We start from the raw sequence: 15303 nt of genomic DNA, 5'->3' as shown, positions 1-15303 counted from the left end.
ATGCATAGGAATCTTAACCAGGGCACTACAATATGTTCTGAGAAGGCCTGTGGCAATCACAGCCACCTGTGCCCTGTTGTTAAATTGAAGATATTTTTGATGTGAATTGCAAGTATTTGGTTGATGTGAATAGAACGCTTTTTCAAGATGAATTTGTTATTCATTTGATGTATTTTGTACTTTCATTCACAGAAGTTGCAAGAACACTTAAATATCAAGATATTTGATAGCTTAATTACATTTATTAAAAAATCCCACACTCGTGCTCAGACTGAAGTAAATGATTGGCGCTATCGGATGCGGTGTTCTGAGATACCCACAGCAGCACTTGTTCTTGGTGAGCCCCTAAATTTCTGTTTTTTTTTTAATTTTAAGATTCATATGATGACAATTAATAGAAGAATATAAAGCACACGAAGATCTGAACTCAGTGTGCTTGAAATGTTGACTAGGTCAGTTAACAGGAGGGATGGTTTAGGTCAACAATATATTTAAAATCTTTATCTGGCTGTCTTGAAATTGTATTCTTTTTTTCTTATGTCGCTTATTGGCTGCCTAAGTAGTTTCCAAAGTCTTCCTGGATATAGGCACATTTTTAGCAGCTATTCGTTTTCTCCAGGTCAAATCCACACACCTTTTGTATTTATGTGGAATAGTCTGTTCCCAACTGACCAGATTCCTTACTAATCTGTTCTTCAAATTAACAATACATATGCACTGTAAAAACTCATGGTCTTCTTTGATGTTGCCCACTCCCCCAGTGACCCATAATCTGTGCCACCTGGAATAATGAGGGCATCAGATGCCCCTCAAGTTGCACACCTTTCTGATGTGGAATATAACACAGTCCTTTCATCACTGGGTCTATTATCTGAGAAATCTTATCGTTCACCAGAAGGATGTGACAATTTAAAAAGGTCGTTCATAGCTGGCTTTCAGGAAAGGTGACGCATGAAGAAAATGTTACGTGTGATATCGTCCTGCTCTAGGGCATGCTTTAGTTTCTGGCTTAACTGTATTCCTCCAGCTGGTATTGGTGGGCCTTTGGGTGTCTGGGATCTTGAATTGAGCTTGAAGGATGGGGAGGGCAAATGCAAAGCTGCACTTGCAGAACTTGTGTAGTGTAAGACATGAGGTAATGGGGCTAACCTCTTGCTTTTTGCTTGCTTTTTTCCTGTCCTCCCAACATCTCAGTGTTTTGCCTCTGCAAGCACAGGCAGTCTTTATTTTTTAGTATTTTTCCCCCACCTGCCTCCTCGTATCTTTTATCTCTTCATGACCATTTGAAATTTTAATTCTGAGTCTTTCTGCTCTCACACTCAGGGAGTAGCTTTTGCACCATGTAAGAAATCCTGGTTCTGTCTTCAAAAAGCGAGTGATGATACAACCACGGTTTGGCCAGTGTTTTTTTTTCCCCCTCACTTGTCAGATACCACTGTTCACATTTTGGATAAAATGCTTGTGTTTCTGATCTGAGCAGCAAAATTGATTTTCCTTCTACATTAATGGTTCTTTGTTTTTCCAGTGTTTTCATTGGCTATGACTGTTTTATTGTGTACTTTGGATGTGTCTGGAATTGAAATCCTTCTCTCTGAGATTATGCTACATTTCAGGCATTTGAATTACAGGTTAAATTTGATCTTCTTTCCCCCCTTTAGTTATGGTGATGCACATAACTTTTTTCAGAACAAAAAAATATTTAAAGGACACAGGCATCATTTTGAATCATAATTATTTTTTCATATAAATTGTGACTGCCTTCTGGAATTTAGGAAGAAGTGGATTGACTGTTGAAGTTTTGGATGCTCATCTTCATAATTTTAGTCAATAGGAAGATATAATGATTCTTCATATTTCCTTAAAAATAATGAGCAGGTGAAAATATATCCATCTTCAGCATGAAATATTTTGTATCACTTTTGCTGACAATCACTGAACTCATCTGAATTGTGGGTGAACTGTGAGTGATCTGAACATGACTGCTAACCGTAGTGGCTCTAACTTGACATTATGTGTCAAGAATGTCAGGTGACATTCTCAAATTTTTCTTTTTTTCTGTTTTCTAATATAACTATTGAGAAATTGCTAACTAAGTTTTAAATGTCTGTTTCTGATGTATTTATTTAGGGATACGGTGCAGAACAGGCACTTTTGGCCCAGTGAGTCGCACTGCCCAGAACCCACCTAATTAACACTTGCTAAATCACAGAGCAATTTACAGTGACCAATTAACCTACTAAAGGGTATGCCTTTGGACTGTAAGCGTACGAACTCCTCTCAGACAAATTGAACTCCGAACTCCATCGCCCCAAGCTGCGATTATGCTAACTGCGACGCTACACTACCCCAGAACATATTACTACAACCTTTCCTGCCCAGGACTGGATCCGTCGTTCATTTTAGAAACAGTTTAATTGCCAGTAATAGTTCCGCAAGGAAATGTGTATTGTTTGCAGGAGAAATATTTGAGAGTTATTGGACAGTGCATTAAAATATTTTAGTCTCCATTTTTGGGAACTGCATTGCCTTCTTTTAAGAAGTATGCTATTTGTGTTTTCCTGCAGGTGTGAACGTACCTGACCATGAATTGACATTCCAGGGATTATCAGACCTTCTAAAGCAGTCAGTTACCCCTCATGTAGTTTGTCTTCCGGGCAAGGAATGTACAAGTAAGGACAAGTCTGTTTAGCTATACATTTACATTTTGTATGGTGATGACCTGCTGGTATGGCGATGGGCCAGCTGGTGGTGTAGTGGCATCAGCACTGGACTTCAAGGCAGATGGTCCTGAGTTGAAACCCAGCCTGGGCAGTAACAGTATCTGTGTGGAAGAAAGGCCCGGCAATCTACTTCCGTATCTTGCCATGAAAACCCTATGGTCCATGAGGTCACGGAGAGTCAGACTTGCCCTAACAACTGATGGTGATGACCCAGAGTGAGTAATGTCCTTCGACATTACTTTCAAGGATTCATCTCACGTCCTTGATATTTATTTCGATGAAGTTTCTCAGTCATTCAGGTCATTGCATATCTAACAGTAGTAGATCAAGGCAACTGGACTTGCTGTGTTGTTTAGAGGACATTTTGCCACATCCAAGAGGATTCTTTAGTTCAAATCCATAGTGGGTAGTTTTCTGGAGTTTATAAGCTGGAAAACTACCCACTGTGGATTAGAACTGAAGAAGCCTCTCGGATGAGTGGTGAAATGTCTTCTAGACAACAGAGCAAGCCCAGTTGTCTTGATTTACTATTGCTTGTTGTTTGTTTTTTCTCTATTTGCACAGTTGTCTTTTGCACATTGGTTGAATGCCCAAGTTGGTGTGGTCTTTCATCGATTCTGTTGTGGATTTACAGAGTATGCCCGCAAGAAAATAAATCTCAGGGTTGTATATGGTGACATATCTACTTTGATAATACATTTACTTTGATCTTTGACTTTCTGCGGCAACTGTGTTCACATTCCATGTATGGGCTCTTCTGCCAACAGAGTTCTTAAATCTGGTTTAATTTTGGACTGAAATCTAGGCTCAGTAGTCAGGTGTGCTGTTTCTTGGCTCATGCTTAGATGGGGCGAGACCTTTCATCAGGACTGGAAAGGAAAGGGGAAGAAGCCCGAGCAAATAATAAAGAAACCATTGTTCAGTTCTCAAATTTCTAGCCTGATGAGTGGTATCAGCCCGAAACTTGTTCCTCTCCATAGAAGCTGTCTGACCTGAGTTCCTCCAGCATTTCGTCTATGTTGCTCTGGACTTTGACTATCTGTGGAATCTCCTGTATTTATCATTTACTCGTTTTTCTAATTTCTCTCATCTCGCCCCAGTTCTCTATTGCAGCCCACTGGAAAGGTGGGGGTGGGGGGGAAGGGAGGGAAATTCCCAATTTGATAACCAAGCTAAGTATAAACCCCATTTCCAGAAAAGTTGGGATTTTTTCCAAAATGCAATAAAAACAAAAATCTGTGATATGTTAATTCACGTGAACCTTTATTTAACTGACAAAAGTACAAAGAAAAGATTTTCAATAGTTTTACTGACCAACTTAATTGTATTTTGTAAATGTACACAAATTTAGAATTTGATGGCTGCAACACACTCAACAAAAGTTGGGACAGAGGCATGTTTAAAATTGTGTTACATCACCTTTCCTTTTAATAACACTTTTTAATCATTTTGGAACTGAGGATACTAATTGCACACTCAACAAAAGTTGGGACAGAGGCATGTTTACCATTGTATTACATCACCTTTCCTTTTAATAACACTTTTTAATCGTTTTGGAACTGAGGATACTAATTGCAGTAGATTTGCAATCGGATCCTTTTAATAACACTTTTTAATCGTTTTGGAACTGAGGATACTAATTGCAGTAGATTTGCAATCCCGATTGCAAATTAAAAGGAAAGGTGATGTAATACAATGGTAAACATGCCTGTGTCCCAACTTTTGTTGAGTGTGTTGCAGCCATCAAATTCTAAATTTGTGTACATTTGCAAAATACAATTAAGTTGGTCAGTAAAACTATTGAAAATCTTTTCTTTGTACTTTTGTCAGTTAAATAAAGGTTCACGTGAATTAACATATCACAGATTTTTGTTTTTATTGCATTTTGGAAAATATCCCAACGTTTCTGGAAATGGGGTCTGTAGATTGATTGAAGGTGAAAAGCTCTAGGCTGGAAGACAAATTCGTTCTGTTTACAATGCCAATGCAGGAAAGAGGGAGGTGACTTCCACCTAACCACCTAAGTAGCCAGAACCTCTATATATTTTATGGAACAAATATATCAAATGTGCTTCACTGGAACATTATCAGTTATTAATTCACAATGTTAGATCTTGTGCGATAAACCTTCACTAACGGTGGGATTTAATTAGCATCATAAAGGAGATGTTGAACAAGAGAACTTGTACAGCTGGAGCAATAAAAAACGCAGCTATTTCAACTTGCGAAAAAGCATACAAGTCCAAATGTTGGAAATCTGAAATTTAAAAAAAACTGAAAATCCTTATTCTCAGCAAGCTAGCTGGCATCTTTGGAGGAAGAAAGAGTATTTATGTTTTAAGCTCTTGGAAGAGTTTTGATAAAAGGTCATGAGCAGAAATATAAACTCTTGTTTTTGCATCTGTAGATATTACTGCCCTGCTGAATGGTTCTAGCATCTATGTTTTTCTCAGTTCAACGTGTTTGTGGTCACCATTTAATTTCTTTGTAACAACTGGCATTTCACCAAGTATGGGACCTTTGGGACTCTGAGAGGAAGCTGTGAATTTACTGAGGGTGCTTGCTGGTTGCTAGTCCACAGTGGTCAGAAAATGGCCTGTGAGGGTTGTGGAATAATTTGTGCTTATTATCAGGGTTATTTAATCCAAACAAGTCATCAAAATCTAAGGTCTCCTTTCATAAGGATGTCATTTATTGCATGATGGAACATGCTTGTTTTTGTCAGCTGTGAAGCAGCTTCTGCAGAAGATTCTGGTGACCCTCATGGGTGGCGACAGCAATGATGAGGAAGAGGAAGAGGATGAGCACCATCCTGTTGAGTTCCACCAGAGAAAAATGATCTGCTCCATGGCCTCCTTGTGTAGGTGGTACAATACCTTAACAAAGGTAAATAACAACTTGTTGTTTTATCCTTTATTCACATATATCCAAATACACAAACTTTTGTGCCTGGGAACGAAATAATCCTGTCAATGAAAAGATTAATATATGTGGAGCATATGATGGCTTTGGGCTTCTGAGTTTAGAAGAATGAGCGGGGGGGAAGGTGTATTTCATTAAAACCTATTGAATATTGAAAGGCTGAGAGAGATTGAATGTGGAGAGGATGCAAACTTGTTGGGCCGAATAAACTATTCGTCCTCCAATGTCTTATGGTCTTATTTGCAAGAGAAACAAATGCCTGAGTTGTTCTTCAGAAGCTGATGGTGAACTGCCGCTGGCCTTGCAACAATACTACCCTAAAGTGATTGAACAGCTGGGAGTGCTTAATGAACTGCAGTACAGAAGGCTGGAGACATATAGGGCGCGAGAGCACCATAGCTGTTGGTGCAATGCTATTACAGCTCGGAGTTCTGGAGTTCGGAGTTCAGTTTCGGCTTAGTTCTGTAAGGAGTCTCTTTACATCCGTGGAATGCATGGGTTCCCCTGGGTGCCCCCGTTCCCTCCCACAGTCCAGAGATGGACCAAGCAGGCTGATTGGTCATTGTAAATTGTCCCCTGATTAGGTTAATGTTAAGTGGGTTGATGCGCCTCTGGAGTGGCATGGCTTGAAGGGCCTACTCTGTGCTGTATTGCTAAATAAATATTGTTGCCCTGGTGCGTCACCTGTAGAGGGAAGAAAGTTTGAGGAGATGGGTGAGAATCAGACAAATAGATTTTTTTTTTGGTCCTGGATGGTGATGGTGAGCAATCATAGAAACGTAACGTAAAACAAACCGTATAGTTAGCTCTTTCTCTGTGTCCCACCACCAAATGCAACCAGTGCATCAACTGGCCAGGGATGCAGTCTTTATCAACCCAGATTTTGTTTGTAGTGAACAGCCCTGCCACTTACCCATTTGCCTGATGGCCAGTAATCAGGTTAGCATGTTAGGCCTAGTTCTGGGCCTCGTCTCAGGGTGGCACTTTTCTTTCCTAGGGAATATGTGGCTTTTGGTATTGATCAGCTGTGTGGAGGAGGGGAGCTTGCTGCATAGGCATCGGCTTGCTCTCCATACAGTACTAACCTGGCTTGCATATTGACTAATTGTAGTCAGCTAAGACACAACATCCATGGTCAACCCTGACCTACAGAAGCCTCTCAGTCTCCAGCACCCATCTACTTCTGAGATAATGTAAAAGATTCATGGTACTGCTTGAAGAGAAAGAAGGGAATTCTAACTCCTGGCCAACATCTATCTCACAAGAAATGTAGAAAATCTGGTAATTATACAATTATTGTTGATTGGTGCTTACCGTGCACAGTTTAGCTGGAATGCTACCTCGCAGTTCTACAGGGGCTACTTTTCAAAGTTGAGTCATTTATTGCATAGCATGTGGAGTGGCCTGACAGTGTGGAAGTGGTGCCTTTTAACTCTGATTACAACCAGGAGTTTGCAGTAACAGTAGTGAAAGTGCTGGCATTTTATTGTCATGTTTTTGGAATCGCGATCAATAACTTTGGGCCTTCTGTGCAAATGTAGTTTAGTATAAAAGTTCAGACACTAATAGTGCTTTAGTACAATGCTACAGGCTGTGCTGTTTTGCAGCCTCCTCTAACTCCAGCAAGAAAAATCACCAGCAAAAACAAAGATTTTGGAATTCTGCAATGCTGGAATTCCAGAGTAACACGTACAAACTGCTAGAGGAATTCAGCAGGTCAGGCTCATCTAAGGGGAGGATTAAACAGTCGATGTTTTAGGCCACAACTCTTCATCCGGACTGGGAAAGAACGGGGGAGAAGTCAGAATTAGAAGGTGTAGGGAGGTCTAGAAAGTGATAGATGAAGCCAGGTGGGTGGGAGGGAATGAAGTGAGAAGCTGGGAGGTGATAGGTGGAAAAGGAGAAAGGGAAGGTAGAGGTACACAAGGAAGAGGTGATTAGGCAGAAGAGGTAAGAGTGGAGCTAGAGTGGGGAATGGAAGAAGAGGGAAGGAGGGGGAAATTACTGGAAGTTAGGTAAGTTAATGTTAACGCCATCAGGAATATAATCAGCTGCTCCTCCAACCTGAAAGTGGCCTCATCATGGCGTTAGAGTAGGCCTGGACCAACATGTCAGAATGGAAATTCAATTAAAATTGTTGGCCACCAGGAAAAACAGCTTGTTATGGATGGAGTGAAGGTGCTTAACAAAGCGGCAGCTCAATCTACATTGGGTATCACCAATGTAGAGTAGAGTACATCGAGAGCACCGGCTACAGTAGACGACCCCCAACAGACTTGCAGTGTTTGGGGCTCTGAATGGAGGTGAGGGAGGAGGTGAATGGGCAGGTGTAGAACTTCCACTTGCAGGGATAAGTGCCAGAAGGGAGATTAGTGGGCAGGGACAAATGGAAAAGGGAACCACAGGGAGTGTGATCCCTGCACAAAATGGAGGGTGGGGTAAAAACGTGCCTGGTGGCGTCCCGTTGAAAATGGCGGAAGTTGCAGAAAATGATGTGCAGGATGCGGAGGCTTGTGGGGTGGTAGGTAAGGATCGGAGGAAAACTGAAAGATTCCTTCTGCAGCAATATTTTTGTGGAAAGCTCTCCTTGAGGTTGGCAGCAAGCGTCGTCATTCAGCTGCAAGTCTCAAATTATGGTCCGTATAACATTTACTGCATTCCTCCTCTTTCAGTCTTGTTGGATTTTTCTCAATGAGTCCTGATTTGCTTTGCAATTCTGTTGACCAGCACCCAGCCTTCTCTCAATCACAGATTTATCATGGGGCATCCTTCCTGTCTAATTTTGTGCTTTGATCTGACCCTTTTGTTCTCTTTCCCCAGATGTCCTTCCTCCATGGTGACTGGTTGTATGTCAGAGCAACATTAGCAGAGAGCAAGAGTTTGGCTTGTTGTTCTGTGGTACAGCAGAAGTTATAATTATTTTGCTTTTCCATAAGGAGGAAGATTTTATTGATGTCCCTTGTGCAAATAGCTTTTTTAATGGGAAAAAATAATTACCTTCTGACCAATATCTATCAGAGGCCTGGTTTTACTTTAGTCCTGGGATTATGTTACATATTCCTCCTCATGCAGAAATCTACTTCAAAAAGCCCAAGTAAAAAGAGGAAATCCTTGCTTCAGCACGAAGAGGCCCCTCCCATAGTTATCATCTTAAAAGATCTTGAAAGCTTTCTCCCTAAGGTGCTACAAGACTTCATAATCATTGCCAGGTAACAGCAAGTTCTCACAGCTGATTTTGTATGGATGGTTGTAATGAAGATGTGTGTGCTATATTATTACTGTTTATGTAAATGAGAGGCCTTAAAAATCGTTTGGGGGGGGAGGGTGTTTGAAATTTAACTGGTAAAATTTGTCATGTGAAGACAATCTGATTGGCCCGGCAATTTTGCTGTCATTTCCTCCTTCCCCAAAAATAGATTCTCCTGTCAAAATCTAGAAGGGACCAATTAACTTAAGCCAATCTTTGTCTTTTTGCATAACTATTGAAGCTCATGAATTTTAAAAAAATTTTCTCATGCTCTGCTTTTTGTTATTTTCTTTGTCCTCCTTTGTAGACTACTGAAATTGCTCCAAATCTTGGGCTGCTTATTTAGGCAACCTACACCATTTCCAATGCTTTGGTACTATCCCCGTGATGGATATTGATTCTCAAGTTGTTTACTATTGCTGTCACACCTTTTAATATCGTTTGCCAATTGGCCACAGCTACCTTGCTCCTTATGCCTTCACAGTATGCCTCATCGATTGAACTGTCACTTTTAATTTTCATATGATAAAGTTTTAGTTGATTCCACACTGGCACACAATTCTATACAGTGCCCTGTGAGAAGAAGTGGTGTGCTCAGTGCAAAGGTTAAACAGTTGGTTTGTTCTTGTACGTTTCAAGCAACTTAGTTTTTGTCGTTTGACAAAAAATATTTTTGGAATGTGGACACGAGCTTGTAAGTCATAATGTCACACAACACAGAAGTCAGCCATTTGGCCCATCTGATCCATGCTGAAACAGATTCCCACCTAGTCTAGTCCCATTTGCCCAGTTTTGGTCCATATCTCTCTAAGCCTGAACAGTCCAAGTACCTTTTAAATGTTATGAATGTACCTACCTCAATTACTTCCTCTGCTAGCTCATTCCATCTACTGACCAGCCTCTGGGTTAAAAAAAAGTTGTGTCTCAGTTTTCTATGCCTTCTAATTCTTGATTCCCCGGGAAACTGGGAAGAAGACTGTGTGCATTGACCTTCCTTAAATCCCTCAAGATTTTTGTACTCCTCACCCTTCATTGTCCTGCATTCCAATGAAAAGTGTCTCAACCTGCTCAATCTCTCCGTGATTGTCCATCAAATTACAGCAACATCCTCATAAATCTGCTCTGCTCTCTTTCCAGCTATAGTAGCGTGACCAAAATTGAACGCAATATTCCAATTGCAATCTCCCTAATGTCTGCTTCTACAACTGCAACCTAACATCCTCGCTTTTATTCTCATTGCCCTGACTGATGAAGGTTAGCATGCCAAAAAGCACCTTCACTACCCTGTCTACTTGCAATGCCACTTTTGGGGAACAATTTTCTTGTGATCCTAGATCCTCAGAGTTCTTTTTGGGTTGATAGTAATGTGATTTCCAGCTGGGAGAATCTTACTTATAAGTAACCATTAATTCTACATGTTTGTTTAATGTTTCAGTAACTACATCCAGCATCTTCCACTGGTGCTGGTTTTTGGACTTGCCACGTCCCCAATCACTATACACCGAATGCTGTCCCAATCGGTTTCCTCACTGCTATGCATTGAGCTGTTCCAGTCTCTATCCTGCACTGATCATTTGGCTACAGTTATTGATAAGGTAAACATTCATTACATGTTGACTGGGAAAAAACAATTCAAAACATTTAGCGTAAATTGTAAAAACTGCAGCTGCTTGAAATTTTATACAAGAACAGAAAATGTTAGAAAGATTCGACAGATTAGGCAAAATCTGTGGAAGGTAAAATAGAGTTTTGGGTTGGAACCAGGAAAGTGAGAAAACCTTAATTTAAATTTGAAAGGAGGATCGCGGAGGTCTTTTCATGCCTAAGAGAATATTTGTAATGAGATTGTTCTGGTGATAAATTGATGCGCAATTAGAGAAAGAGAAAACACAAACAAAAGCTGTGAAATGCCTGGCAAGTCACAATTATTTAAAGAAGCATCAAGTTTCAGGGCTAAAGTGGCCAATTCTGAATCCTAGTAAAGTAGGAGACTGCCTTGCTGAGCACCTGTGTTCTGTCCACCGTGGCCACCCTGACTTTACAGTTGTAAAATATAAATCCCCTTCCATCTGCCAGACAATCTCCTCTCATTCTGGGATTTTTCTCCTGCACCCCCCAAAAAAAATCCTTTATCCCTGACTTATACTTTCGGACTTGATGTAGGGTCTCAACCTGAAACCTTGGCTCTCCCTTGGATTTCGCAGATGCTGTCTGACCTGTTGAGTTCAGATTCAGATTTAGTCATCGCATGTGCATCAAAACATACAGTGTACAGCATTTACATTGACAATCAACACACCGAAGGGTGGGTTAGGAGCGTCCGCAGGTGTCAGTACACATTCTGGCACCAGCACAGCATGCTCACAATGTTCAACAGCAGCAACAACAAAATAAAACAAGCCCTTTATCTACACACCCACTCACTGACGACAGGACTTCAGCCCCACCACAGGCCACACGTAGCCCTGGACTGTCAAAGTACGCAGACGTCGGGCATCCAGCCTGGATTCTCAGTTCCTCCTGTAGCTTATTTTTAGTTGCCCTTTTACTCAGTTAGCGGTGGTTGGGAATGAGGGTGGGGATGATTAAGGAATGCTTCTTTAATGAAGGACGATTTGGCATAAATTCATTGGGCACTGCACTGATCCGTATATTCCGCATATTCTTTTAGGCACACAAAATTTCAGGGACTGATGGTACAGTTAAAAGTTTAAAAAATATAATCTAGTGCAGCATATGTCCTACTACTTAATCTAAGGGGAACTACAATATGAGAATTTAATTTTCCTTGGAAAACTTGAGTTTTGGACCATTTTAGATGTAATCACAGTACAGAGCTGACGGTTTTTATTTGCACTGATACAAGTTAAAGTGTAAAAGTAGAATGCAGGAACTGGAGGAAGAATTATTACACTACTTCATTCAAGTTAAACTCTGACTCCAAATAACTCCAAAATGAGCAAGAGGACAGAATCTTAATATTAGAGTTGGGGTGCTCAGGATGATAATGGGAGACATTCATACAAAGGGTATAAGAAGCTGGGACACTTTTCAGTAAAAAGGTACTGAGCCAGATTTCAAAAGTGGATTTAAAAGGTTTTTGGTAGGCAAAGAAATTGTGTTTTTCAGAAGCAAGGCTGATGAATGCTAAGATATATTTCAGCCATGGAATATTTAAGTATAGAATGGGTCTGAAGGCAAGGTGGCCTATTTCTAATCCTAGGTTCACACAGATAGAACTGTACAAGCCCCTCAGTCCACAATGTGCCGACCTTTTAACTTACTTCAAGATCAATCTAACCCTTCCTTCAACTTGGCCCTCCATTTTTCTTTCATCGATGACCATAACATGAACAGAGCCCTATGAATGCCCCCTTGCTGAAATGTTGATTTTTTTTTCCTTGGGGGCGGATGAAGAATGTACTGGTTTCAGTTTTATTGTGAAGACAGACATTGGTTTATTGGGTTTTGATGAAGGACTCGGCCTGAAACGTTGACTGTTTATTTCCAGCATTTTGTGTGTGTTGCTCTGAATTTCCAGCATCTGCGGGATCCCTTTTGTTATTACAGCTGAGGGTTTGATTCCTGTCAGAGTCTCTACTGTTTCATTCTTGGAAGTGGCCATGCAGGGAACTGATATTTCTTTGGAGAAAAGAAGAAATATTTTTGGAGCCTCTCCATTGTATAAGCAACCAGCTTGGAGCAATGTTTGTTGATAGTTATTACTCATTTATCCTCTGAATTACAACTCAAACAAAAAGATGTTTATAGAGTAAAATGACTTTATTTGTAATGTAAAGAAGCTTTAGAGAAATATCTGTTTCCTTGGTCTGTAAAGAGACAAAAAACAGCAGTATACAATGCAATACTGAAGGCCTCCACTCGCTGTAATGGAGAAGTACGCAGATAAAATCTGTCCATTGCAGAATTAATGATACTTAAATGATATGAGAGTACTTGCCTCCATCACCCCTTTGGGCAAAACATTCCAGATTCCAGTCATCCCATGGGTAAAAAGAATTCCTCCTCAAATTCCCTCTCAGCCTTTTCCTTGGCCGAAACTAATGCCCTCTAGTTTTCGGCATCTCTGCTTTGGTGGACCTTTTTGATCATCTATCCCATCTATGCCCCTCATAATTTTGTACATCTCTCTTGGGTTTCCCTCCACCTCATCCATTCCACAGAGAACATACCCAGCCTGTCCTGCCTCACCTTGTTCTATCTCAGTCAACATTCAGCTGAATCTCCTCGGCATTCTCTCATAGTTTGGCAACCAGAACTGCACGTGGCATTCCAGCTATAGCAGTTTAACAAAGCTTCATCAGCACCTCTCAAATCCCCTTCTGCCATTAGTACGTCAAAGCTAAAAGTAACACTACTAATCATAGTTTTGGCTCCAAGCTATGTGCTGTCCTGATGTGGAAATGGCTACTTTATTGAGTATACCTTGGAACCCAGTGTGGTCTTCTGGTGCTGTCACCCAATCACTTCAAGGTTCGAAGTATTATACTTTCAAAGATGCTCTTCTGCACACCACTGTTATTTCAGTTATTGTCACCTTCCTGTCAGCTTGAACCAGTCTGGCCATTCTCTTCTGACAAGGTATTTTTGCCCCAAACTCCAGAGATTGTTGTGAGTGAAATGTTGGCACATCCTTCCCGTGAGTGTGTGGATTTCCTCCAGGTGCTCCATTCCAAAGACATACCAGTTAGTAGGTTAATTGGTCATTGTAAATTGTCTTGTGGTTAGGCTCGGGTTAAATGTGGGTTGCTGGGTGGTGCAGCATGTTGGGCCGGAAGGGCTTATTCCGTGCTGTATGTCTAAGTAAAAATAAAACACCAGGAAGTCAGTTTCTGAAATAGAAAACCACCCCGTCTGACACCAGCAATCATTCCATGGTCAAAGTCACTTAGATCTCATTTCTTTCCCATACTGATGCTGGATCTGTGCAACAGCTGAACTTCTTGATCATGTCTGCATGCTTTCCTCCATTAAGTTGCTGTCAGTTTTTCCATTGAGTTGGGTGAGACTCAAACTGGAAGTCATGGGTTAAGGGTGAAAGGTGAAATGTTTAAAGTGAACACCTTCACTCTGAGTGTGTGGAATGAGCTGCCAGTGAAAGTGGTGGACGTGGGTTTGATTTCAACATTTAAGAGAAATTTAGTTAGGTATGTGAATGTGAAGGGTATGTGGGTCTATGGTCTGAGCACAGGTTGATGGAATTGGCAGATTAATAGTTCGGCATGGTCTAGATGGGCCAAAGGGCTATTTCTATGCTATAATGTTCTATGTCTATGACACCTAATTGGCTGATCAGATAGTTAAACTAATGAACAGGTGTACCTAATAAAGTGGCCACTGAGTGTGTAGTCCCATATTTTAAAGACTACAGTTGTCTATCTAACAGCACTGTGGGAGTACCTTCACCAGAAGAACTGCCCAGATTCAGGAAATGGGAAATAAGTGTTGACTTCAGTGGCAACTCACCCCACCATATTTGTATGCATAAGTACTCATTCTACACTGGTTTTGTTTATTTGTTTTTAGAGAGTCCTCTTTCTTGTGATTGGATTTTGAGGCAAGCCTTGAATTTACAAACATATATGGGGTTTGCTTCCATCTTCTAATTGTTATAAATCAGTGCAATGCAAATACCTGTTTTCTTGTTTTTTATTCTCATTCACAGCTTGTGTTGACAGCCAAGTTCCCATTTAAGTTGAGTGGCAAAGTGCTTCAAGTTCTGAATAACATATTCTTGTACCATGATTTTTCTGCAAAGAACTTTGTTAAAGGAGTTCAGGTAAGCAGGGGTTGGTTGTGATGGGACAAGTTCAACATCTGCTTATAATACAAAAATTGAAATTTACTTTGATTCAGTTCCTGTATCTTCTTCCATTTGTTCTTCACAGCTGTCTCTGTTGGAGCACTTCTACTCTGAACCACTTAGTTTTCTATGCTGTGCATTGAACGAAGCCAATGCCAGGGTCCAGAACCTTACCCATGACGACTGTGAACTAATCCGCCAGTTGCCATCTTTTATGGGGTGAGTAAAAGTTACTTGCTTTTGATGAAAAGACTTGAACCTTATGGCTTCTTTTAGGATTTTCTGAAGCCCATTACAGACTGATGAAGAGTCACAGTTTAAAGAGTCTTAAGCACTGTGAAGAGAAAAACAGATTGTTCACTGATGAGAAGTCTAGTGTTAACTTCTGTTTCTTCCAGTACGTTATTTGTTGGGTATACCTGGAAGTTTCAACCAACTCAACAACTTTCTGAATGAGAACAATATTCTGGAAAAGTTTCAGTCAGGTTTTAGAGCAAACCACAACACAGAAGTGGCCCTTATCAAAATTATCAATAACCCTAGCATATTTGCCAATAGGCTCTCAGTTCTAATTTTCCTAGATCTATATA

General features: G+C 40.6%; 1 protein-coding gene across 2 annotated transcripts in view; it reads left to right on the top strand.

The window, feature by feature from the left end:
- Positions 1–15303, top strand: part of orc3 (origin recognition complex, subunit 3) — a 71005-nt gene that overhangs the window by 10945 nt on the left and 44757 nt on the right. For both annotated transcript variants that reach the window (XM_073056395.1, XM_073056396.1), the window contains exons 4-10: positions 193–337; positions 2565–2669; positions 5446–5606; positions 8715–8851; positions 10325–10484; positions 14576–14689; positions 14799–14932. In XM_073056395.1, coding sequence (XP_072912496.1) covers positions 193–337; positions 2565–2669; positions 5446–5606; positions 8715–8851; positions 10325–10484; positions 14576–14689; positions 14799–14932 — 956 coding nt within the window. The remainder of the gene's footprint in view (positions 1–192; positions 338–2564; positions 2670–5445; positions 5607–8714; positions 8852–10324; positions 10485–14575; positions 14690–14798; positions 14933–15303) is intronic.

This window comes from Hemitrygon akajei, chromosome 9 (assembly GCF_048418815.1).
Source record: "Hemitrygon akajei chromosome 9, sHemAka1.3, whole genome shotgun sequence".
Taxonomy (NCBI): Eukaryota; Metazoa; Chordata; class Chondrichthyes; order Myliobatiformes; family Dasyatidae; genus Hemitrygon; species Hemitrygon akajei.
The sequence above is the reverse complement of the archived record's forward strand: the minus strand, read 5'-3'. Positions and strand labels throughout refer to the sequence as shown.